Raw genomic sequence first — 24,690 nt, forward strand, 5'->3', positions numbered from 1 at the left:
TTAACAATAATAAATATTTTATTCTTCCATGCATTATGAACAGTGATATGACAACTCTATTACAATACACTGATACACATTACAGTGCAGACACCTGTAGGGATGTGTTGAATTTGGGGTGTGTGGTGGTTAAATCAGTGTTAAACCACAGCCATTACAGCCCCATCATTCCAGTGCAGGTTATTTGAATAAGTTGCCGGCAATTCCAGACAGATCCAAACCTGAAGACAGAAGAGACTTTCAAAATGCTGTTCTACATGCAGATCACTATCCTTCAAACTCTTAATTCAGTCCAAATCCAACAAGTCATATTTAGTCAGTACTATCTTTTTGATCATTATTGACACAATGCAATCCATTATTGTTCTCAAAAATTCAGGTTCAAGGTTCAAGGTTCTTTTTTTTTTTTTTTTTTTAATTTGTCATGCAGACATGCAAGAGAAACACATGACAGAACGAAATTTGTTCCTCAAGGCTCACTGATTAAAAGATATAATAAATAATCTATATTAGATATTAAAATAAATACTAAATAAACCATAAGAAAATTCAAGGCCAAATGACCCGATATTGATATGAATACAAAACCCAAAAATCATCATCATTACTTTAACATACAAGAAGTCCTAAAACTCCATAAGGTCACACTCACCTCCCTCTCGTTTGTCTGTGTCCTTTGAGTCTCCCACGAAGGACAGAGCATCCCCTATATCCAGACCGCTTTTCTTCTCTTTGTTGTCCCCAAAGCTAAGCACGTCTCCCACATCGAAGCCCCCTGAACCTCCTGCACTGCCCTTATCTCCCTGGGATTCCTTTTCATTTCCACCCATAGCTTTATTTATTGCATCTTCCACAAAGTCACCTACAAATAAAAGAAAAAAAATCAGCCAATGAAAAGAAGATGGATTAGAAAAGGTATCTTACATATTAAAATACTGTTTCATATATCAAACAATCCCATATATTGTAATAAAATGTTGGTATATTAGATCAAAATATAAAAATATAAGCATTTGAGATCTAACACATCAACTGTTTTTTTAATGATAATAAGTCTCAATTTCAAATATTGTAACCCATAACTATTTATGTAAACACTTGAACAGACCCCATCAAAAAAAAAAAAAAAATTAATCATGGTTGTAGAAACTGACCTGCTTTTTCCCCAACCATCCTTGCAATGCCCTGGCCCCCTAATGCTCCGGACAGAAAGTTTGCCATGGTTGGTGTGTCCTGTGGGTGCCCTGTGCTCTGTGCTATGTGGGTCTCTGTGGGTCTCTGTGGCTGCTATGTAGGAACTGTGCAGAGCTTTTATAAGGTCCACCTTCTCTGAACAGGAGACACAGGGCAGACCTGTTAATCCACTTCTGAAGTTTTTATTTAGGTATGGCCCTCCTCCCATCATAAGAATCTTGATGACTCATTCTATTTACACCTATTTCCTTAGAATCAATCACAAAACAATACAAACATAACATAATGTGGTGCAACAAAATGTAATAAACGAGAAACATAATTATAATTTATTACAAGCTGTGCCCTTATTAAGATTAAGGAAGCCTTGAAGAATCAAATCCACCTAAAATGTAAAAGAATTCAGATGAACACTTGCCAAGTCTAAACATGATTTTTATGTGTCAACAAAGATTAATTATGAATTAATCTTAACATTATGGAAAAACATCTACAGTATATATTGTTATTTTGATGTTAAAATGTTGGATTAGAACAACTAAACCGATTATGTTATTTTCACTAATGGGAGGACATTACCTTTGTGTCATCCTCTACAGTAGGGTGAATCTCTTAGTCACCAGCAGACTCAGGTTGCCTCTCTGGGATAGTAAATGAGAATCCACTACAAATTGTACAATCCAACATAATTTTCTCTGTTGGATTCTTTATCTCCTGCTAGAACAGTGCAGCTTGTTTATGGTATCACACACAATCAGCCAGTATTCCTCTGAATTCTGTAGCCTGCATTTTGGACAAATGTCGGAAATATTATTATTATTCCTAAACTTAAGTCTACTGCCATTACATACACTGGTGTGTGCTAAGGTACATGCAGCCCTCCAGTTCTGATAATTATAAGGACAAACCTTCATTCCATGCTTTAAATCTACCATGTAAAGGTTTAAACATCATGACATTATTAATATGTTATACCTTTATGGGGAGGAGTTTTATTACTCTTTTGATACACCCAGAGAGATGGGTGTGGGACTATTCAGAACAGGGCGTAATTAGACCTGTTCTTCTAGTTTTTATTAGCACTGGTTGTGGGGCCTTTGTTAAAATGCCAAACTGTTGTTCAAACTTTGAACAGCACAAATACTTTTGAAAATTTACCCTAAATATGAAGCAAACCTAAGTAAGCGTGTTAGGTAGGTGTGTTTGTCTGTATGGCAGGTGACACCTACAGGAGCGAATATGAACAACGCCTTTTCGTTATTTATTGTGTTATATTCTACTTTTCTTTGCTTCACTCTGTTGGTCAGATTATTATTGTAACTAAAATGTCAACAGTGCTCTCTAGTGGTTATGCAGCAGAACTCTTCAGAACAATATTTCCCCAAATGAAAACAAGTGGAAGCTGAGACAGATAATAACCCAAGAGTTCTATAATAAGGAAAATAACCCCCAGGAGCATGTCTGTACATACTTCCTCAAAATGACTTGAGTTTTGTCAGTTACAGCTTTAGACTCACGTATAAGGAAGAGTCTTTTCACTTAGAGAACGTCACTCTGCCACAGCTGACCCCCTGAGCACAAGTCCACAACAATCCTCGGAAACAGCCCCCACCCAGCCCCCACACAATCCCCTCTCCTCTGGGTGGAAAACCCCAGGTCTGGTTCAGAAACAAGCTTCTAAACTTTCTCTTTTCCAAACCATCAGCCAAAATATGAGATGAGTCTGTGTGCTGCTCATGGGAAAAGCCAGAAACACCGTGGAGGAGAGGTCAAGCCGTCAGGAAGGACGTGGCTCGAGACTCAGGGCTGTGAGCTTCCTCTACTCTTATCAAACCAACAGGAAGAGCTCACAGCCATTATAATGTGGGCTGTTACAATTCACACAGGGAAATTGGAGACATACAGCACAATATATCATAACTTTACAATAACATGATGAGGAACATCACAATATAAAAACCATAGATACAAATACATAAATATAAATAGGCTATAAACATTGTCATTTGGAAACTTTGCAAAACCAGTATCTGAGTCCATACATCTTCATCAGATATAATCTCACAAGCTTAGTCTAAGAGACAAACAGTGACATTTCACACTACCTCCAAAAGTGACCTCAACTGAACCAGGGAGAGACACAAGGGCTCCTGCTCACCTCCTCTGTACAAGAATGTGTATAAGAAGACAACAAATCCTTAACTGTCTCACACACATCAATGTAAATAAATAAAATAAAATATAAAATGAAGGAGTATAGATTATAGGTCACTGATACGTCAAAAATGTGCAGAACTCTTCTTCGGACTAGCCACAAATCCAACCCCCACTTAGTTTGGGGGGGCAGAGGAAGTGGGAGGTGTGGCCTACCTCCCCCAACCTTCTTGCACTAGTTTGAAGAGTCTGAGAGCGGGGAGCGTTCAGCAGAAGCCAGACATGAGACAAGTGCTGCTGCTGCTGGGGTTACTACTCAGTGCCCACTCTGAGCTGAGGGCCCGGGACCCTGAGGTGGAGCAGGAGGACGGAGGACTGGAGGCTGCTGACCCCAGAGGAGGCAGTGGACTAAAGGACAATGTCCCACACGGAGGAGCACCACAAGGAAATGTCCCAGCCAGATCAGGGTGAGTTACACAAACACCTTTACATTTGTGACTGTCTGTACACAAATCTGAGTTTGTTAAAAGATTTGTCAGTACAAAGAAGCACTAGTAAGTAGTAAGTGTTCTCTGACAAAGAGGAAGTACATGTACAATATTCTATTACAGTCTATTGTAGTATCAGCATCTTTGAATTACAAACCACAACATGCAAATCTATAGATAACAAAATAATAGGAATTTGAAGTACTTTAGCCAGCTGTAGAGAGTCACTGTTCATACATCCTAGTTTCTTTGAGAAAGAAAGTAAAGCTCAGGAGATGGAGATTATGATCTGGGTTGACTACATGAATGCTTTTAAACAGTCCTCATAACAACATCACCCAGCTGTTATGTGCACTATGACAGATGAGTTAAAGCATCAAACAATGAAATGTACAGAAGAACAATGCAGTCACCCAATAACCAAAAGATTTTTTGTTTGAATTCAGGTAGATTGCATCAGTATACTTTTGGAATCGTCAACTATAGCACTGATAACGTATAACAAAAGTACATTTAAATTATTCATTATGGGTCAACCACAACATTTGGCCTAAAGACTAAATCACACACATCAGAAGCTTACACCCAACTACACTGTCGATGTAATGTGCAATTCCAAGAATATCTGAATCTGTTATAGATATGTTAACAAACTGTGGCTCTGTATATGTTGCAGAAACTGGTGCGCTGTTGTGCAGAAGCGTGTGGTGACTGGAAGAGTGAGGAATGGAACAGAGCAGTACACCATCAAGTCTCAGAGCCCATGTCCAAGTGGCGTCCCAGACTGTCAGCTCGTCATGTGAGTACTCCCACATCAGAGAAGAATTGAGGCCATACTGGATATGTAGTCATATAGACAATTGGAATTCCTCCTAATCTGGTCTCATACTAAAACAGTGCTACAAAAATAGCTTGTCTCACCAAATTAAAAACTCCAAGAACAAAACCACAACATAAATACAAATTAAATTAAAACTATGGATGTACTTAAGACTGAGAACCACTCTCTATAAGAATCAAACAATGGCTTTCGACCTATTCAGACACTTATTAAAAAGATAGGGACTAAGAGACATGTGTTGATTACTTGAGATTGGGACAAATCTGCAACATTTATTGCAATCAAACTGAAATTATATTTCCCATGCAATTAGAAAATTGGAAAGGCTAAAATTACTTAAGTAACATAACTTGTCTGCAATCAAAAAATATTCTTGTAAAAAAACACTGCTAACCCTGTAGTTTAAACAAATATATCTTTAAATGCAGGCAATTCTTGTAGCAGTAGTTTAGCTCCTGTGTGTGTTTAAAATGTGTATTATTAAAATGTAAATTGCAAATCTTATTCCAAATACAATTCAGGAAAAAAATGCAATTTGATATTTTTCCTTAAAATTGTTAATCCCTACAGGATATCCCTAAACTTAAGTTTATTTATATTCAGGTACAAGCTGTCCATGCGACCCCTGTACAGGCAGACTCTGAGAGAGGTCACTGCCCTGCTATGGCAGTGCTGTCCCGGATACACCGGACCCAATTGTGACCACTCAGGTATAGATCCGACTCTGTCTGACCAGGTATAGCATCATCTAAGCAGAAGGCCATTTCAGTATCTCTCTGATGCACCACTAGTGAACATGCCTATGCTATGAGTCACCAACTCAAATCAGCAGGCTAGAGGGACTCTATCTAACTTACATATTCCCATTTTTGGAAATTATTGTTGATTGTTATTTTGTCCTGCTTTAGAACAGTGAACTCTGAATACAGTGGTTTCCTGTGGAGGTCTATTTATACATGTCCAATGATAGTGGAACCTAATTTAGATTGTGACTGTGTGTGGGAAAGTTAAGTGTTTATCACAAATCCTTGGACGGATGTCCTCTGTCACTTCTAATTTTGTATCTCCTAACTCCTGAATGTCCTCTTTAGTCTCAGGTGCCCAGGTCAATCCAACCTTCAGTGGACACTCTGAGGATAGTCCCAATGGTCCTGGATCAGGTAAGCTGCTCTACTCACGCACAAACCAGCATCACATAGGCCCAGTCTAACGCCTGTGCTCAAGTCAGTGTGATTAAGTCATCACTGGACACAATAACAGGAACTTTAAATATATGGCGGTGACTCACAATACAACCTACTATACAAAATGTTTGCCTCTTACAGGGTGGAACACTTTCTAGTGTCGCACTCAAAGCCAGGGGAGTTTCTTAAACAATAAAATGGTTAAAGTTGACAGTATAGTGAAATGTCAGCAGGGCAGTGCCACCGGACTCTGCTGCACTATAGAAAGCTATGAAAATAACCTGGCAGACTGCTTTTTTCTCACTGAGGTCATAAAGTCAGTGGTTCCCAAAATAAAAGTCTTATTTCTGTTTTAAGCTTAAAGGTGCACTATGCAACTTTTCAGGTAGGACACTTTACTAGGCCAAGTAACAGGTCAAATCTGAGATTTAACCCTGCTCATAGGAACAATGTATGAAAGAAAATGTATGTAAATTACTTTGTTTTTACTATGTTTTTATCAGAGGAGATGGTGCATATGGACCCTCATCAGGAGCAGAATGACCACCAGGGACTGTCATACCATACCAGCCAACCAAACAGACCATCACATGATGCGCATGAATCATCTAACCACACCTACGAACCTGAGGCCCCTGCCCAACTTCTGGACTCTGTCCGACAGGACTACATCCAAAATACTCAACACCGCCTTCTGCCAGACACTATCCACTCTGAACCCATGTACAAAACCCCAGCACAGCACATTATGGGCTCACAGGACCCAAATCTGCATTCACCACGTGAGTCTGATATTCACTGTATTCTATTACTCATGGGCAGTCGCATCAAATTCTACACTTACAAAGTCCCTCTTACATTTGGAAATATATTAGATATATATTATGTAAGAATTGCTTACTGTAGTATACAGCTGCCATGGGGGGTTTCTGTGGATGATGTAGTGCTTGCCTAACACGTGATAGAGGGCATCACAGACGCAGTAACTTCCACAGGACGTCCTGCTTCCTCTGGGGGAGGGGGGGTGTTGTATTTTGTCTGTGTGACATCATCCACTCTGACCCTGGTCCTCCATGCTCGTACTCTACCTTCTTTTAATTTTAATTGGGAACCATCAGTGACATCATTTTTTGCCATATTAGGCATTACAAATATAAACTGAATTGAAACTATGGACAAAAATTTAGTTGACATAACATTAAATTTGACGAATCTCACAGTGAGTTGTGGACAGTTGTAGGGGACAGAAGGGACCCTGTGGCTCTTCGGTACCAGGACACTCCAACTGTCCTCCCAGTGCCGCACATGATGGCGTTGGTCATGTCCCAGCTGCAGCCCATCCTAGAAGCCTTCAACCGCTCTTTGATGCACATGCAGAGCCAGCTGGGGGCACTTACTCATGAGGTGGCTGAGCTGAAGGGTCTGTCCCCTCCTGACCTTCAAGCCAGCTCTCTGAGCAGAGATGGCCTGGAAGAGAAGGACAAACTGGAGCAGGTGTACCAGGAGCTGAGGGAGACACAGGACCAAGTGCAACAGCAACGCAACCTGCTGGAATCTCACCATGCATTACTGCTTAGCAACCTGACCAGATTGAGGACAGACATGAATGTGAGAAAAAAAACTACAACATGTCAGTGTTTATAAACTATGATCGTAAGTAATTCATTTGAGATCTGACCCTAGGTCAATGTCCAGGCTATAAACCGCAGTCTGTCTGAGCTTATGCAAGATCATAAACAGCCCTCGTCAGAACTAGTCCTGGACTCAGAGACCTCAGCTCTGTGGAGTGCCGTGGAACGCCTCGACAACCGAGTGGTCAACAACACAGTGCAGGTACTCTCACAAGCCACATTTCCTCTCTTATTTTCCCTGTTTTTGAATTCAAAGTTTTCTTCAACTTACAATTTATATTTCATTTTCAAGAGACATTTCCTTGTTTCTTGCATGGTTGCATAGTCATTTGGTGACCACTCAATGCAATAAATGAATGTGTGGATGCAGGTGCAGACACTGCTGGAGGATGTGGAGGTGGTGTCGGGAAACGTACAGCAGCTTCATGAACTCTACAGGGACCAGGACAAACGAATCAACGCTACGTCACGGCGCAGTCAGGTGCAGTTCATGGAGACAGGACTGGAGGTGGAGGCGGCCAAGGTGGTGGTGTTACAGAGAGTGGAGGAGCTGGCGGGGAACCTGAGTGTCCAAGGCCTGAGGCTTACGGATCTTGACGTTGATGTAGACTACCTGTTCAACAACCTCTACAGAACAGAACAGAACAGCTCCATCGGTGACTGTGGCTGCTCTGAGCTCAGAACTGCTGTTACACACATCCAAAAGGCCCTCACTAACGTCACGGAGCAGGCAAAAGAGAACAGACTCACCCTGGAAGCTTTGGAGGAGAGCGAGGGACAGGGGGAAACATGGGGGGACAGTGACTGGCAACCGGTGGTGGAGGCTCTGCACCAAGGACTTCAACAGGTACAAGCGGGTTATCAACACCTTTAGAAACACACTAGAATGAGCAATCCCACGTACTGTTTGCATGGTTGCTAAAAGTATAGTTATTTAAGAGATAATGCATGGTTTTATCCTTTATTTTGAATTTCCTTCATAATCAATAAAGTATCTATCTATCTATCTTTCAATAGACAAATGATTGTAATATCAGTTGAGGATGGACCCATTTAAACCAACAAGAATCATTAAGAAAAAATTAATTATGAAACTATGTACTGAGTGCTGTTAGTATGCCATGTCCAATGTGTAGGATAAACCCACCTTCAATATGAGTGATTCTTTTATTGCAGCTGAACTCCATCTCAAAACCTTGTGTTTGCTCCTTTAGCTGAAATCCTCTTGGGCTTTGGAGGAAAACCGCACCAGAAGAGTGGAGCACAGCGTGGCTGATTTGAGCTGGTCTCTGCAGCAGTGGCAGGCTCAGGTCACAGAGCTTCAACATACAGAAGCACAACGCACCCTGGACAACCAGCACCTGCGTGAATCCTTCAATTCCCTTCTCCAAGACGCCATCCGCCACAGTGATGTGCTAGAACTATTACTGGGAGAGGAGGTTCTTGAGTTCTTGGACTTGCCCATTCACGACCAAAAGGCATACTCTATTCCGTCCTTAAAGAAGCACCTAATACAGCATGAGGAGCAGCTGAGTGTGCACAATCATAGTATTGCACATCTCACAAAACAAAGTACAGGTAAGAACATCAACATTGTATAAAACACACAGCTAACTACAGTTAAGTTAAAACAGCATAATCTAAAAATAAAAAGCACATGTTTACATATAACTGAGGTGTTGAAAATGTTGTGCAAATGTGTAAAACTAGTTACAAACACTTATCTTTATTAAACCTGATATTTACCCATTCAGAAGTTGAAGATGAAGAAGAAGAAGTGCCAGCTGCTGATCAGCCATCCTCACACCCACACGCTTTAACCGACTGGCTCACAAGTGACGACAACATCAGCGGCAGGAGGGGCCCGGCCAGGGAGCATCATAGCCTCCTCAGGCCTCAGCTCATAGATGGCAGTGACCTGTGGAAGCTGGAGCAGGCAGTGGAGAAGCTAGAGCACAGAGTGGAGAGCATTGAGCAGAAGCAGAACAGCAGCAAACAGAAGGACCCCCGGCTTCAGGATGAGGTCATGTGGCTCAAACGCGGGCTAGAGGAGCATTTAAAGGTCTTCAAGAACATCTTCAGCAACACAGACAAACTAACTACTTCCAAACAGCCACTGGAGCTGGATAAAGTGTTAGAGCTGGTGAAGAGCCGACAGAGGAGGAAAGGTGGGTCAGGGAATGCACATTGACCGCCCCCCCGACTGAAGAGTTCTTTTACAGTGTGAGTGTCTGGGACCCTCAACTTAATATCTTGTAATATTTAAAGAAAGAAGCCAGTGGTCAATGTGTACAATGTGTGTGTTTAAAGACATCCAGAAATTGGCTTCAGAAAACTAAAGGAAAAGAAAAAATAAATGTATGTGCAGAATATTGTATGTAAAGATGTCATAATTTTATGGTTATAGTAGTTACTATTTAAAATGCACAATATTATATGGCTATTTATGATTCAAGATGTGGTATAAATACTGGAAGAGCAGGAAATATAGCATAAGGGTGAATATACATTTATTCAGTAATCCTGTACATTAAGTAATCTAATACATCAATACTCTTCTTGTGTACCATTTTTTCAAATGTATTATTAATTTAAGTAATATATATGCTTTTCTGCTTAAAGTGTGTCCATTTGTTGTGGCTGTGTCATCCTTTCTCACTGTTCTGATATGTCTATCAATCAATCAATCAAGCTTTATTTATAAAGTGCTTTTTATAGAAAAAATGCAACACAAAGCGCTTTGCAACACAAAGCTAGTATTTAATGGTTTGGGTGCAGTATTGAGAACATTATGGGTAGTTCAATGGATGCAGAGTGGATAATGCTGTGTTTGCATTTTTAGTTGAGTGTATGTGTCAGTGTGTCCAGCTGATGACTCCAGTGTTCATTCCACTTTTCCACTTCTCCCAGTTTCTTGTGTTTGTCAGAGTCCAGACGCATCAGCTCACCTCTGTACATCTCTCTAAACCTCTATTAAAAAAAAAGTATCAGCATAAACATGCTATATATTTGAGGTATTTATATTTTTTTATATCTTTAATAAACTGGTAGTACCTTGAAAGTGACATCCCTTTCCAGTATAACCAGCTCATGTCCACGGGTGCACTTATTTGTAGTGATGGGAGTAGTTGCCTTGGTAACAACTGAAGAAGCAAAATATGGGATGCCTTTCCAGGTTCTGTGTAGGTGCAGTGGGATACATGGTAAACAATGCAGGGCAGGTGATAAAAGGTGATTAAATATGTAATTACGTATCTATGCAGTTGAAACCAAAAGTTGTCATACATTATATAACAATGCATATTCATGTGCCACTTCTGTCATGTTAGGGTCAGTAAGAATTACCCCCCCCCCCCCCCCCCCAAAAAAAAATTAAATAAAATAAATGTACCAGTCCCACCTGCTACAAAATACAGCTACAGTTCCCAAACTTTGCAAACAAACAAACAAAAGGACTGTAGAATGTAATAAAAAATGTCTTAAAATGTAAACAAATAGGGCAATTATTATTATACATTATAATTCTTATCAACCACATTTTGCAGTGTATTCACACTTTTAGTTTTTGTCAAATCTGCAGTGTCTGTGTAGCTTTTTCGCAGGCATCTACATGACCTAATTCAAAAGTATGAGGCAGTTACATGCTGCCAGGCCTACCTTTTGCCAGTATGTGGCCTAAGTGCTGTGTCATCTGTGTTTTCAGAGTGCTGTGAGGCTGTCTTTACTTCTGTAAAAGAATTGGACTTCAGTGATTTGGTGTGTGTTTGTTCAAGTCTTACTAAAAACAAAATAACACTTACCATCAGCTGTAACCAGCAGGTCCAGTAGAGCCAGCAGCTGTTCTGTCAGAGAGGCCAGAGATGTCACAAAGTCCTCTCCAGCCATCTGCAAACACTCCTGGGTAACCAAATAAAATTTTAAATGTTTGTGTTCATTATTATATATTGCTATTTTTGTTATTATATTTACCTTATTGCATGCCTTACCTTCTGAGCTATGGCAGAACTGTTGATCTCCCTGTAGAGCGCTTGTTGGCGGTGCTGTTCTCTGAGCAAGAGTGACTGCAGAGCCTCACTGCTCATACAGACCCGCAGCTGACACACAATATCACTCTGTGCACAAAGAACACACTACTAGACAGAAGTTAATTTATTAGGAGGCATTCACAGTATTATAACAATACCTTTTCAGTCTCACTTTCTGCCACAGTCTGGTCTAACTCCTGCCTAATGTTGTCCATCTCACCCCTGAGTTTCTCCTGGTGCTGATGCTCATGTATATGAATGAGCAATTCAGGTAACTTCTGACATACTTGTTCTAATATAGACAGATGTTTCACAAACTCTGAGAACCAAAAAAGGTGGTTATACTTGGATGGAATCACTATATAGTAATGTAGTGTAAAATCTCTGACCATTCCTTACTGATAAGAGTACCTTTCTTGCTGGAGCTTAGGAAACTCTTTGACTGCTCAAGGTATCCCAGAAGTCTTTGTTGCATGTTGTCAACCCACTGCTCCAAACTGTCAGGAACCAGCAGGAATTGACTGACACCAGGGCGGCTGTGGTAGAAATCCTGAGAGGCCCAGAAAATATTAAACTGTATCACTATCAGTCACACAGTGGTAAGTGGTTAGTATTATATTCTTTGTGGTAGCTTGCAGGGGTAAGAGAGTATAAAGGTTTGTGAACTCAGACATTGTTGTTACTACTGAACGTGGTAAAACCTTATGAGGAAGTTTGTGATTGGTGTGTGAGTAGTAGTACTAGTAGTAGTAGCAGTAACAGTAGTAGTAGTAGTAGTAGTGGTGGAAGGTCAGAACAGACATGTAGATGCTACTGTAATCACCCAATAGTACATAGTAAGTTACCTCAGCAGTGAGCATCAGAACATCACTGGACTCCCACAGCAGTGCACCGACTTTGGATCTGAAAGAGCTGCAATACAAATGACATGATTGGGTTAAGGTGCACTTTTACACTGAGGGTCTGATCGAATAAAGAGAAGTGGCTTCACTCACATATCCTGCCCGGGTTCCGGTTTAGGCCCAAACATCTGCAGCCTCCAGTCCACTCGGACTGCTCTGCCTCCTCTCCTTCAAACACACAGGGTTGTAAATACTTCAGTGCCATAACAGAGTTACACACAAGGTTACAAATTAATAATGAGAAATTATGAGGAGATTAGGGCCAAGTCTGAGTCTCACCAGAGAAGGCAACGTTGAAAGAGAATGCTTCCCAGTATAGTATAGGTTTAATTCTTGTACCAGCTGACATACACACACTCTTGGCAAGCTCTTGTCACCCACAAATTTGCCGTGTTTACCTCATTGCAGGACAGTCTTCTCTCTTCCAAATAGGTGCAGCGCTCTGACCTGAGAACACATCACATAACAATGATAAATAAGTGTTTTGAATTTTAAAAAGAGTAGAAAACTCTCTAGACATACAGCTTTTACCTGCTCGTCCTCTGGGCTCTGCCTCAGGGGGAGGCGGTGCTCTATCCATGCCAGGACAATGACAGTTAGGACAAATCTTATAAAACATGACATGATATATACAGACAAACCTGTTTAGAGTTTCTATGAGGCCCAGGAGAGGGTCATTATGCAGTCCACTTCCCAAGCCATAGGGCTGCAATGCAGAGGTGAAGGATGAGAGGGATGCTGACAGAGAGCTGTCCTCTTGCAGAGGGCACTCTTCTGAGTCCTACAAAAATGACAACAGCGTCACATCAATGGAATACCATGTCTGCCACGTGTGGTAACTGCTCCAGGATGAGTCGCTCCAGAGTCTTCATGAGATCAAAGGTCAGTGACAGGCCTGTTGTTTGAGGTTGTTGTGACGTGGCGTCTTTGGGACAGGAACAAGGCACAAACTCTTTGACTGCAGGGGGACTTTCTGAAGGCCCACAACACCTCCAATTCAATGACTTTCCAACTGAAAGTCATTGTACTACTGTACAATTATTTGGAGTAAAACTATAGACATACCGTGGTAAAGTGAAGATATTGAGCCTGTTGGTGAAGCATCTGACTGAGGATGGAGAGGGTGGAGAACACCTGGGCTTGGCACACCTGCAAATTCACATACAATATCATTACCTACACATGCAGTTAGTGTGGACACAGCATGGGTGTATTTAATCTTAATCAGAGTATGATTTGACCTCTAGAGCAATATGCTTGGACCTGTACCTCTACCTCTCTGTCTTCCAGAAGAATCTGTAGCTCTTGAATCTTGCAGCTTATGTCAGACTGCTGCTGATTGCTGGTGGCAGCCTGCAAATGTACACACTTCATTCTGCTGTTTCCATGCTAAATGCACGTTGGGTTTATAACATTTCTGTTGTTTTGTCAATTGTGAAATTCCAGCCGCACATACCACAGACTTGATCTTGATTTGAATGCTGCGGAGGATGTTCTGGGTCTTTTCCACAAACATGAACTCAGACTTGAGGGAGATCAGCTTTTCCTGCAGACTGTACACCTCCCTGACCTGAGGCAGAGACCTATATGAGACTACACCTTCACTTTGGAACTGAACACACACTCCATTACCTCTTGTAAACTGCTGGAGTGGCAGGCCTCCAGCTGAACAAAGATGGACTCTTCCTCCACATTAATCTTTTTGATTTCTTTCTTCAGTCTCTTCTGAAACATTTTGATCTCAAAAGGTGTAAAGTCCCCTCCTTCACTAAAAAGCCTGTCAAAACACGCAAATATTTATGTATTTAATTTGGCGTTTGTCTTTGTGTTTTACTTGGCGCCATCTGGTGGTCAAACACAACCACCAAAGTAGTGGAGCAAAGTAGGATAAAAAGTTCCGCCCGAACCTAATTAGCCGCTTACCCTGTTATCAGCGCACTGCAGCAGAAACATGAAGATCTCTGGTAAGATCAGAATAAATTAGATAAAAATGTAGTAAGAATATTAATTAATTAATTAACATTTGTTCATCATGGATGTAAGCCCACGAGGTTTGTGCGCTTTTATTTTTGTCAAATTTAAGTTTCATATAGTGTAAGATGTAGAGTTGATTTTGATGTTTATGATGTTTATTTATTGTGTTTCTTTGTTGCCAGTTCTTAAGGGTTGTGAAAAGCAAATACACCCTGTTAAAAAAAACCTCATGCTCATTCCTTGAGGGTGCTACAAACTAGAGCCCGACCGATATGGATTTTGTTGTGGCCGATATGAAACCAATATAATGGGAGTTGGAGCTGAAGACAGCCGATATATTTAGTGATGTAAAAAATCACTGTAAATCTTGAATTGTTTAAAAAACTTAGGTTTGGCTCTAGTGGATTCTAAATTGGGTTTATTTAGGCAACATGAATTGTTATTCTGACTCTTTATGTCATACTTACATTCAGTAGATTGGCCTAATGGCATTTTTGCATCACATTCTAGTTACTAGTGATGGGTATTCCAGTTTTTTGGAGTTTGTTGGAGAACCGGCTCTTTTGGCTCGGCTAACTAAAGCAGCTGGCTCTTTCGGCTCCCAAGCAACTCTTGAGATTGTTTTGTTGCAAGCAGGACTAAACCAAAACTGAACCAGGACTGAAAAAGGACTAAACCAGAACTAAAACAGATTTAAACCATGTGTAAAACAGGACTAAACCAGAACTGAACCAGGACTGAGTGTCGGGACTCGGTCTCTCCCTCACTTGAGCCCAAGATTCGTCCTGGTTTATTCATTTTATGCTGAACTGCAGCCAAATATGCACTTTTTTTAAAATTCTATGCACACGCAGATTTCTGAAAGTTTCGTTTTCAGCCGCTGCTGCTGTCAAACTACGGGTCTACAAGCGGCTTGAAGAGAAAAAGTGAGAAAAAGAGAAAACACGGCTCCCAATAAGAAACATGCTCCCGTTGTTCGCTTCAAAGAGCCGGCTCTAAGAGCCGCTTAGATCGCGACCGACCCATAACTCCTAGCTAGTAAAGAAACTACCGCTATTAGCCTTTAGCCGTAAAAACGTGCGCCGCGGTAATTAATTATATGCATAAATGTTGATCATTCACATGTCTATTCACAGCTCATTTACATATCAATGCTGGTCCAGTAACAAATATACGGCCAATATAGTCACTTTAAAATAGACCAATAGAAAACAGCCTGTTTATGTGAAGGTGCTACAGCAGCTAATTGCTAATAACAAATAGCCAAAACTAGCTTCAAAGTCGATGTATTTCCAACACTCACCGCTCACACAGGCTTCTCCTCACATCGCAAGTCTGCACTAACAAAAGTCCTTTTAATCCAGAATCAAACCGATTGTCCGTAAAAAGAATATCATCTCAGTGTTGCACACGGCTGCGGGTGTAAACAATAGCACGTGAGTGAAGTGACGTGACTTTGTGGTGTGTTCAGGGACAGTATGGACACAGACAAATTACACCGCAGATAAATACTGATGCGGAGCCACATATTTGGACATTTATCTGTCTGTAAATTGGATTAAATGAACATAATGTAGAGAGTCTAAGCTTTATAACGAGGTATAACCTGCCCACGGCCCATATCAGCAAGCATATCGGCCGATAGCCGATATGTCTCCAGGTGCCCATATCGGCCAATAATATCGGCCAGCCGATATATCGGTCGGGCTCTACTACAAACATATATATGCTATATTTGTAGTATATATATGTAAATATGGTCTCTGCTTTGCCGTTCTGCCATTACTATTGTCAAGTTTTTCATGGTACCTTACCCCTTACCTAATCTATTTTGTATTTTGTTATAACATACATTTATAATGTGTGTGTGTATGTATATATATATATATATATATATATATATATATATAGAGAGAGAGAGAGAGAGAGATACAGATATAGATATAGATAGAGAGTTCTGCGCAGTAACTTTGCTGTTCCCAGTACTGCACTTTTCTGGACTGAGATGTCTGTTGTTTTTTCCCGGTATCTGTTGTAACCACTCTTCCAGTTTGGGGGTTACAGCCCCAAGTGCTCCAATCACCACAGGCACCACTGATGCCTTCACTTTCCAGGTTCTCTCCAGCTCCTCCTTGAGCCCCTGGTATTTTTCTAGTTTCTCATGTTCCTTTTTCCTGATATTACCATTGCTTGGTATTGCAATGTCCACCACCACGGCTCTGCTCTGTTTCTTATCCACCACCACTATGTGTGGTTGGTTCGCCATCACCATCCTGTCAGTCTGTATCTGGAAGTCCCACAGGATCTTGGCTCGGTCATTCTCCACAACCTTTGGAGGTTTTTCCCACCTTGATCCTGGGGTCTCTGCACAGATGTTTCTGTACACTATGCCCACCACTTGGTTATGTCGCTCCATGTATGCTTTCCCTGCCAGCATCTTACACCCTGCAGTTATGTGCTGGACTGTCTCAGGAGCCTCTTTGCACAGCCCACGCCTATATATATATATATATATATATATATATATATATATATATATATATATTATATATATATATATATATATATATATATATATATATATATATATATATATATATATACACTGCATCTGCAGTAATGCGGTCGTTGTCTCGGACCGTTGTGGTGAAGAGGGAGCTGAGTCGAATACAAGCGCGGATAAAAGCGCTTGAAATGAGTTTCCTCCGCAGGGTGACTGGGCGCTCCCTTAGAGATAGGGTGAGGCGCTCAGTCACACGAGAGGAGATCGGAGTAGAGCCGCTGCTCCTCCACATTGAGAGGAGCCAGTTGAGGTGGCTCCGGCATCTGTTCCGGATGCCTCCTGGGCGCCTCCCTCGGGAAGCCCCAGAGAAGACCCAGGACACGCTGGAGGAAGGAAGTCTGGGGGTCCCTGCTTAGACTGCTGTCCCCGCGACCCAGCCCCGGATAAGCGTATATATATATATATATATACACACACAAAATGTATCATATTTATGGACCATCACCTAAAAAAAATGCATCTAAGAGATGATGCATCTAAATGGGCTAACTGATATAAAGAAAAATATTTTAAAAGCTTGTCACCTGAAGGAACGGAGCAGCTGTGAAGTGGCCTGTTTGAGCTGCTCCAGTTGAACTTGTAAATTTTTTCTGAAGTTGGTCTGAGATATTTGGGTGTCTGCTATGTGATTCTTTAGATTCTCCTTCAGTATGGAGCTGAGGGTCTCCAACCTACATCAAAGACAGAAGTGAAGAAACATCTGGTCCATTCATAAGCACACAGAAGAGGGTCTGTGTAGCCTTTGATTGGTCAATCTGAATTATATAGATGGATGAGCAGAGGCGTACCGCTGAAGGCTATCCACAGACCGAAGGCTGCTTTCCAAGCTAGACACAGTACTCAAAAAGGTCTGGTTCTTCTTGCCCAAACACTCCTGGAGCTCCTTCAGATCAGTGTTAAGGGAGAATAGAGTGTGTGACACTTTTTTGCAGTGAAAGTCCACTTGCTTTATGTGCAGCCGTAGCTCAGCTATAAAACATAAGCAGACACTTCTTGTTTTACACAGAAAGTTTTACTGGACCAGTTACCATGAAAGACAGGCAGACCAGATTTGTATATTAAAATAGTTTAAACACTGTTGATGCTGTACCTCGACGTGGCTGGAAGATGTGCAGCTGGACATGCTGGGCACTGAGCTGCTGCAGCTTGAGATTCTGCTCAATTAGCGCCTCCTGTCTTAGGTGTGAGAGCAGAGAAAGGGTCGAGAGGACACCATCATGGAAGTGCTGCTCCATGTGGTCCACATATGAGCTCCTCACTCTGTCAATCAAATAGGAAACACACAGTCAGTCATGTGCGGAGGTAAGTAAGGCAGTGTATACGCAAGCAACTCACCATATCCTACCCATGTACATTAAACTAGAATCAGCTTGCTAAATCACGATTCCTCACATAATATAAACAGTAATTAATTTCACAAATAAATCCTTTAAACACATGTCAATAAAATTATACATAAATAAGAAAGACTTTCCCAGAAGCCCTGCACATTTTTGATTTGCCATAGTTTTGGTTGAATGTGATTATATAACATATATCACTTATACAAATATGAGCTATATATGCTGAAAATGTGAGGTGACTACCTGTTGAGTGTCTGAGAGAGCAGTGCAACAGGAAACACAACTAGCTGTGTGTTCCTCAGAGACTGATTGAATTCAGGGGATTGGCATTTGAAGGGGGGCCCATTGTAGGTGAAGCCTCTTGATGAGATAAACTCCTCTGAACTGTTCATGTCCATGAGATCCAGGAGCCCTTTGTCGACCTGGAGCAGACACACAGGAGCCAAACCGTGTGAAGAAAGGAACTATTTCATTTGATCTCACCTGATCTTGTGCAGCACCAGTGTTCATCCCCTTAATCTTTTTGTCTAGAGTGGTAGAAGCTCCTATAGTGGAGTCTACAAAAGGAAAACAGGTGTCAACTAACACAAATCTGGTATAAAATAGCATTTTATTGTTTCAGACAAACAATTCCTTCCTGGTTTGAAAGATTCTGTGAGGACCCAGCGAGGCCCATTCCCCATCCAAAAGATTTTTGATTTGAATTGCTTAATTGTTTGAAACCAATGAAGGGAAAGAGGCAAAGGTGTAGTTAAGATGACTTAAGTTATTGAACTGAATCGACAGTAGTAAATGAATGCTTTTTGAATGAAAGCTAAATTTAGAATTTGCATCTTAAAAATTCCACTGGGACCTGTTTTTTGTCCCCATGAAATGAATATGTCCTGACAATTAGATGAATACCCTCACATACACACAATACATATTCTAGTTTACTGACCTACTTCCCTGAATTCTGGGCCAAATTCATCAAGGCTCTGAAAAAGAAAAGTAATATGACTTAATTTCACATTCATTAGTGAAAGAAGCAATGTTTCATTTTCCACTGGTATGTGTATACATGAGAGTGGATAAAAATGGTTCAGTTACCGGCCTATAGGTGCTGCTGAGGTGGAAGAATGCAGTGAGGCCGCTGCTGTAGTTCTGGAGCTCCAGTAGATACAGAGCAGGAAGTCTGTCCAACACAGTGTTCTGATCCAACAGATTCTGTCTACAGCTACAACCACCACACAGACACCCAGCATAGCAATAAAAGACATTGATATAAATTGTAAAAGTTATAATAATGTGAAACATTGTGTAAATTAATTAACGCTATTTTATTATTACTCAATATAACTCACTTTGCTCTAAAATATCCCAGGGACATGGGATAGTGTTTCATTATGTTGCGGCCCTAATGATTTGTTTATTTTCTGCCTTGTTACCTGTCATGGAGCTCTTGTAGCCACAGCAGCACTTTGTCCAGAGACATGGTCAGGGCCTCCTCATTGCTCTCTTGTCGCAGTATACTCAGCTGCTCATCCAAGTGGAGTGTTTTTGTCTGAAGTATATAATTTAGAGGTTATGAAAGATCACTAAAATCTAAACAGACATAGTTACCTGTAACTGTTCCTTCTGCAAGTGCCTCAAATCCTCCACATCTTGCTGGACTTTTGTTTCTATATTTTTGAGCCTGGAGCAGTGTTCCTCCCACAGAAATGATGCCTGGTGCATTAATCCAAACACTGAGTTGCTTAATGAGAGACTGTGGCGGCTCACAGAGTCACAGCATACCTGTACAACACATAGAAATTTAAGTTAAAATGGTTCAGAAAGGGCTGAACTAAGTTTGAAGCCTTACTGACATCAAAAGCAGCCAGTTCCTCGTCAGATTTGCTCTGACTCTTACCAATAAGAGGTAAGAGGTGGGACTGTACAATGTTAGTGACCTGAGCTTCTGAGAGTTGCAGATCCCGGAGAGAATTCTGAGGGACAACAAACGAAGATATTTGAATCATATACAGCAAAGGCATGTAGAATAGTTCCAGTGATACCTCACAACGGTGAACCTCCTCAAGTTGCTTCTGCCAGATCTGGTCATAGCAGTTGCGGATGCACTTCACAAGGACACCATGGAGCCCATCTATGAACAAACATTTTACTATTCAACACTTAATTTTAAAAAATCTTTCAAAACATACAAAGAAAAGAAAACAAGCAAAACATTTACCAATTTGATGGTTATAGCTTTTCACCTGGTCAAACCAATCAGACACCAGAATAGAGGTACAGGTGAGCGGGACCAGTGAACTAGAAAATGTAATTTTTTATTTATTTATTTGGTCTCAAAATATAATACAGAAGTGTACAGAGAAGGTCCAGACCTCAGGTTCATGACAGTCTCACAGCGTCTGACATTCACTTCTCTCAGACTCTGGTGGATTTTATGAATCTCTGGCTGCTCAAAGAACAGTCCTTCATCCAAGTCCTTGCTGCATAATTCACTGTGCATATAACAGATATTAAAAACATTCTGTAATTCCTGCAATACCATTACCACTGGAGCAAGAATTAAAAACATTCTTTAATTCTTGCAATACCGTTACCACTGGAGCAAGCACAAAATGGGTAAGCAATTATTATCTTATTTGCCATATAATTCAATATTGTATTTGTGATCTGACCATTATTGTTTAATAATAAGTCTGCATCTCTGTGTGAATGTGTGAAATTGTATATCAAGGCTTGTTTCATAGTCATTCCTGCATTTAGTTGATCACTACTCAGATATGTCTAAGTTACTATGATGGGCAGCATAAATCTGCTTGAAGAGAGAATATTGACATTTGATAATGTCTCAGGGCAGCATTTTTTTTCTATTACGTCGTGAGTACTATTTATATTTGAGGTACTGGTTTGTTGGTTTTAAAGCACCCACTTAAAGTGCTGTATAATCTGCTGAATTCTGCTGCTCCTCCACTGTTCCACACAGTCCTCCCAGCGCTGATGGAGCACTGACGCTCCCTGTAGATTTGCCACAAGTAGGTGCAAGTGCAGCTGGCATAAATAGCGCCGGTTAGCCAACAAAGACTGGTTTAGCATCTGTAAACAACAGACAGACATGTGGGTTGAGGGTTCAGTGGTTAAGGTAATGAAATATCTATAAAAACAATTATAAATGAGGAATAGATAAAAAGGAAACCATGCAAAGTACACACCTGACGGTCCTACCTGGTCTGAGAACATTCTCTGGAAATGGCAACACATGTACCAGCAATTGCTGTGCTGGAATTCTATTTACTAAATAGACTAAACAAACTTTATTGACCATTAGGCACAATAATCTAACCATTCTCTTCTACAGTGTACACAAACAAATGGAAACAATACTGTAAAATATTGACTGCTGCTCATTATATAGCAACAAAACTTTAAAAACTAACATCTAACTAAAAAAAAAAAGCTTTTAGTTTGATTGTAAAGCAAATTGTCATGTTCCGTGTACAAGTACTAGCCCCCATAATGACGAATTCCGAAGATGTTGTCAGCAGGACTCGTCTCCTTTCTTTGTGAGCCAGAGTTAAAGACTTACAGTTGCCTTGGAGTGAAGCAGCCGTTGGATGTCAAACAGGGGCAAGAAGCTGATCTTCTCCAGCAGACCACAGTGGTTCTTCAGCACAGCTTGAATCTAAACATTAAATAGGTAATTTTGTCTCTAAAGAACATAGAAGTTCAGATAGATTGTGAGCCCTGTGGTCTGACCTGAAGAGTCCTCTGCATTTCAGACTGGCACATTTTACAGTAAAACTCCACGATTCTGGTCTTTTTCAGCTTCACCTCCTTCTCCACCTCCTCCCACAGAGAACATATGTCCTGTAAGACAAAGAACATAAGATACATTTAAATAAAAAAATATTTACATGTATAAATACATAACTATAACTCAACATTCACCTGTAGACTGTGTGAATTCATTTCTTCAGCCTGTTTCATTTGGTGAGTCAGTTTGTCTAGTCTCAGGTCAGCCTCTCGCAGGGAACTCAGTAGTTTCTCACTGTTTTCCCTTGCATGTGACTCAAACAGCTGGGGGAATATATAGGTCCAAAGCAAGGTATAGATTTTTTAAGTATCAACAGTATTATTTGTTAAATAGAAATAAATAGATGCACATGGTGTGCTTGAATAGATAAAAACACTGTTGGTCCCAAGTGTCGCATATCTGAGGAATTAGCCTATATAGTGCAGCAGATTAATGGCATATTAACCAGAAATAGCGAGCATTTTGAAAAATGGCCGCCATATTTTTGAGTGGCCAATGCCTTTTTCCAAAATAGTGGCCCTTAGAGAGTATCTGTACCAAATTTCATGCTTTTATACCAAAGTGAACGATTTTTTCACTAATCTGCTCTACTAATAGTGTTTTAGGTTTTAAGCAAGATTGACTTTCCAACCTGGGTTAACAGTGTGAAGTCAGTGCTAAGAGTTGAGGTGGCAAGCTCTTTCTTTCACAAATCGGAAGAAGAGTTTGACTCTACCTACTGGTACTGATTACTGCCTCTGTGTCTTTGAACAAGTCTTCCAGTGTCATCAGAGGAGCCATAGGTACAGAATGGCTGCATGTAGTAATGTAAAGCAATTTGAGTGACTTATAAAGCTCTCAGATCTCAAATCAGAGCTTCCTTTGAAAGACTTGTATGACTAAACTTGAAGAGCTTGTAGGCCTACTAGCTGTAATACATGTGAAGTCATTACCTTAGATATGAAGATCAGCTCTGTGTCCAGCTGGTGCAGTGTTTCTTGGTGCTTTGTCATTTTCTTCTTTGACATACACTCAATGACATCTGAACTATAACTACTGGTTACTACAGAGTACAACATGTACAACATGTATTAACATTATGTGTTGCAATCTCTTAATGACACTAAACTTATACAAACCCAGAATGTCAGGGAGTCCGCTAACATCCTCACTGTCATCAGTGTCAACCAGTTCTTTTTCACTGAAATAATCAAATATTGAAATATTATTCAGCAATCTGCACATAGTCTCCGTGCCTTGTCAGTGTGATATTGTACTACCTGCTGGCTGTACTGCACTGTGTGTTACTCTGCACGATCTGATCTTTCCATGTGGCCAGCAGAGACCTTGACAGCTGCACCTGCAGTTTTTTTTTGTTTTTTTTTTCAGATATAACCACAGTTTAACTCAAACCTATTATTGGAGATATCCTAGGACTGTAGACTATATGTGATGTAATGGGACACTTCATCCAAACAATACTTAAATTAAAGTGGGGCACTTTAATTGATTTGAGGAGATTTACTGTCCTTTCTTGAATCTTTGCATGTCTGTCTGGTAATCTATAAAACTATTTCAATCATATCAAAAATTATATGAAATGACACACATAAAATCAGCCTGAATAACTATTAAACAGTTTACATAAAAATACAAGTTATTAAAGTTAATTTGCATCAGAACATTACATAGCAATTAAAGAAACAATTAAAAAAATATTTACAAATCCACCCCTGTCATAGACGCAGACTTAGGTTAAAGGTGACAATACAGCAGTTAGGCATACTATAACTATAATAAATCCATGCAGTTACGCCAGAAGTGTTACCATAGTGCTTCTGAGGGCCCCTGAGTTGCCTAAGAATGCTTGCACTAAATAAACAGTTACTGACCTAACATTAAGAGTTGTTCTGGGGAATTACTTATAATAGAGCACGTGACATAAATGAATCATATCTGTGGTAGCATTGGTTCCTTTAGTAACAGAAAAAAGTTAGTGTGTTCTGGGTTATAGTTTGCAACTTGTGGCCATATTCAAGTCATCCAATTTACTTTCAATCTATTAAGATCATTTTAAAAATGGTAATTTAAGTCTTTCAGCATTGTGCTTGTTGTATGCTTAGTATCCTATGGCCTTCACGTTACCTGCGCGTCGAAGAGTTGCCTGTACACCTTTCCACTGGGGACCGTTCTGCTATCAGTTTGAGCCATGTCAAAGCTACTTTTGCCCTGTCTGGGTCGATATCGGCTCATTTCTCTTGTCTCTCGACCGTGTCCCCTGGGGCTGTATTAGGATGGATAGTCAAATGCTGCGCAATTTTCGCCGGAATTCTTGTACATTCACCGTGCTAAATCGGGGAGGACTTCACTAGCAGATTATCCGCGTCTGTGTTTCCATGGCAACGTTTCCCAAACCACCCCCACCGGCAACAAGAAAAAAAAATGGAGGTGGAAGGCCTGTTGAATTATTCATTTCTGTTTTATTTGGTTAAAGAGGCTTCAAGTAGCTTCAAATGTATGGAGGAGTCATGATTATGCTCGAGTCTACAGGCCGCAGGGCACTTTGTGGACTAGTGGTGTGGGGGCACAGTAGGTATCACAGTGTCAGAA

At 40.6% G+C, this 24,690-nt stretch overlaps 2 protein-coding genes across 4 annotated transcripts; one reads left to right on the plus strand and one right to left on the minus strand.

Annotated features, from left to right (window-relative positions):
- Positions 1-24,680, minus strand: ccdc180 (coiled-coil domain containing 180). Its single transcript, XM_055162777.1, has 41 exons — positions 24,226-24,680; positions 23,361-23,440; positions 23,220-23,281; positions 23,034-23,143; positions 22,236-22,364; positions 22,044-22,154; positions 21,874-21,969; positions 21,220-21,383; positions 20,666-20,785; positions 20,512-20,591; positions 20,336-20,424; positions 20,147-20,266; positions 19,902-20,075; positions 19,727-19,842; positions 19,389-19,515; positions 19,240-19,276; positions 18,783-18,856; positions 18,543-18,721; positions 18,047-18,216; positions 17,745-17,925; positions 17,481-17,627; positions 14,052-14,196; positions 13,876-13,989; positions 13,689-13,772; positions 13,485-13,568; positions 13,061-13,200; positions 12,951-12,991; positions 12,818-12,866; positions 12,513-12,587; positions 12,363-12,429; positions 11,929-12,067; positions 11,676-11,836; positions 11,479-11,604; positions 11,293-11,389; positions 11,150-11,219; positions 10,547-10,670; positions 1,774-10,462; positions 1,531-1,579; positions 1,155-1,442; positions 653-862; positions 1-221 (listed from the first exon to the last, which is right to left on the minus strand). Exons 1-37 carry the CDS (start codon positions 24,331-24,333, stop codon positions 10,331-10,333), a joined length of 4,122 nt encoding a protein of 1,373 aa, XP_055018752.1. The 5' UTR covers positions 24,334-24,680; the 3' UTR covers positions 1-221; positions 653-862; positions 1,155-1,442; positions 1,531-1,579; positions 1,774-10,330.
- mmrn2a (multimerin 2a) lies at positions 3,631-10,113 on the plus strand. 3 transcript variants are annotated; one of them, XM_055162778.1, is made up of 10 exons: positions 3,631-3,815; positions 4,513-4,635; positions 5,281-5,387; positions 5,769-5,837; positions 6,365-6,643; positions 7,096-7,469; positions 7,545-7,694; positions 7,863-8,339; positions 8,707-9,070; positions 9,247-10,113. In XM_055162778.1, the coding sequence occupies exons 1-10, from the start codon at positions 3,631-3,633 to the stop codon at positions 9,681-9,683; spliced, it is 2,565 nt and encodes an 854-aa protein (XP_055018753.1). In that variant the 3' UTR covers positions 9,684-10,113. The 3 variants fall into 3 exon arrangements, with proteins under 3 accessions (XP_055018753.1, XP_055018754.1, XP_055018755.1); XM_055162779.1 differs by having other exon boundaries at positions 7,102-7,469; XM_055162780.1 differs by lacking the exon at positions 5,281-5,387 and having other exon boundaries at positions 3,675-3,815.
- Positions 24,681-24,690: the final 10 nt, after the last annotated feature.

The sequence above is a fragment of the Boleophthalmus pectinirostris genome, unplaced genomic scaffold (genome assembly GCF_026225935.1).
Source record: "Boleophthalmus pectinirostris isolate CB_2022bp ecotype Guang Dong unplaced genomic scaffold, ASM2622593v1 HiC_scaffold_5, whole genome shotgun sequence".
NCBI classification, from domain to species: Eukaryota; Metazoa; Chordata; class Actinopteri; order Gobiiformes; family Gobiidae; genus Boleophthalmus; species Boleophthalmus pectinirostris.

What these genes read in the sequence shown, in the direction of transcription:
- mmrn2a (XM_055162778.1), top strand. Translation starts at nt 3,631, where the DNA reads ATGAGACAAGTGCTGCTGCTGCTGGGGTTACTACTCAGTGCCCACTCT. An exon ending in CCAGACTGTCAGCTCGTCAT is followed by an intron (nt 4,636 to 5,280) that starts GTGAGTACTCCC and finishes ATTTATATTCAG; the next exon opens with GTACAAGCTGTCCATGCGAC. An exon ending in TGCACCAAGGACTTCAACAG is followed by an intron (nt 8,340 to 8,706) that starts GTACAAGCGGGT and finishes TTGCTCCTTTAG; the next exon opens with CTGAAATCCTCTTGGGCTTT.
- ccdc180 (XM_055162777.1), bottom strand. Translation starts at nt 24,333, where the DNA reads ATGAGCCGATATCGACCCAGACAGGGCAAAAGTAGCTTTGACATGGCT. An exon ending in TCTGTGGATAGCCTTCAGCG is followed by an intron (nt 17,628 to 17,744) that starts GTACGCCTCTGC and finishes TCTTTGATGTAG; the next exon opens with GTTGGAGACCCTCAGCTCCA. An exon ending in CAGCTGCTCCGTTCCTTCAG is followed by an intron (nt 14,197 to 17,480) that starts GTGACAAGCTTT and finishes GTGTTTTGACAG; the next exon opens with GCTTTTTAGTGAAGGAGGGG.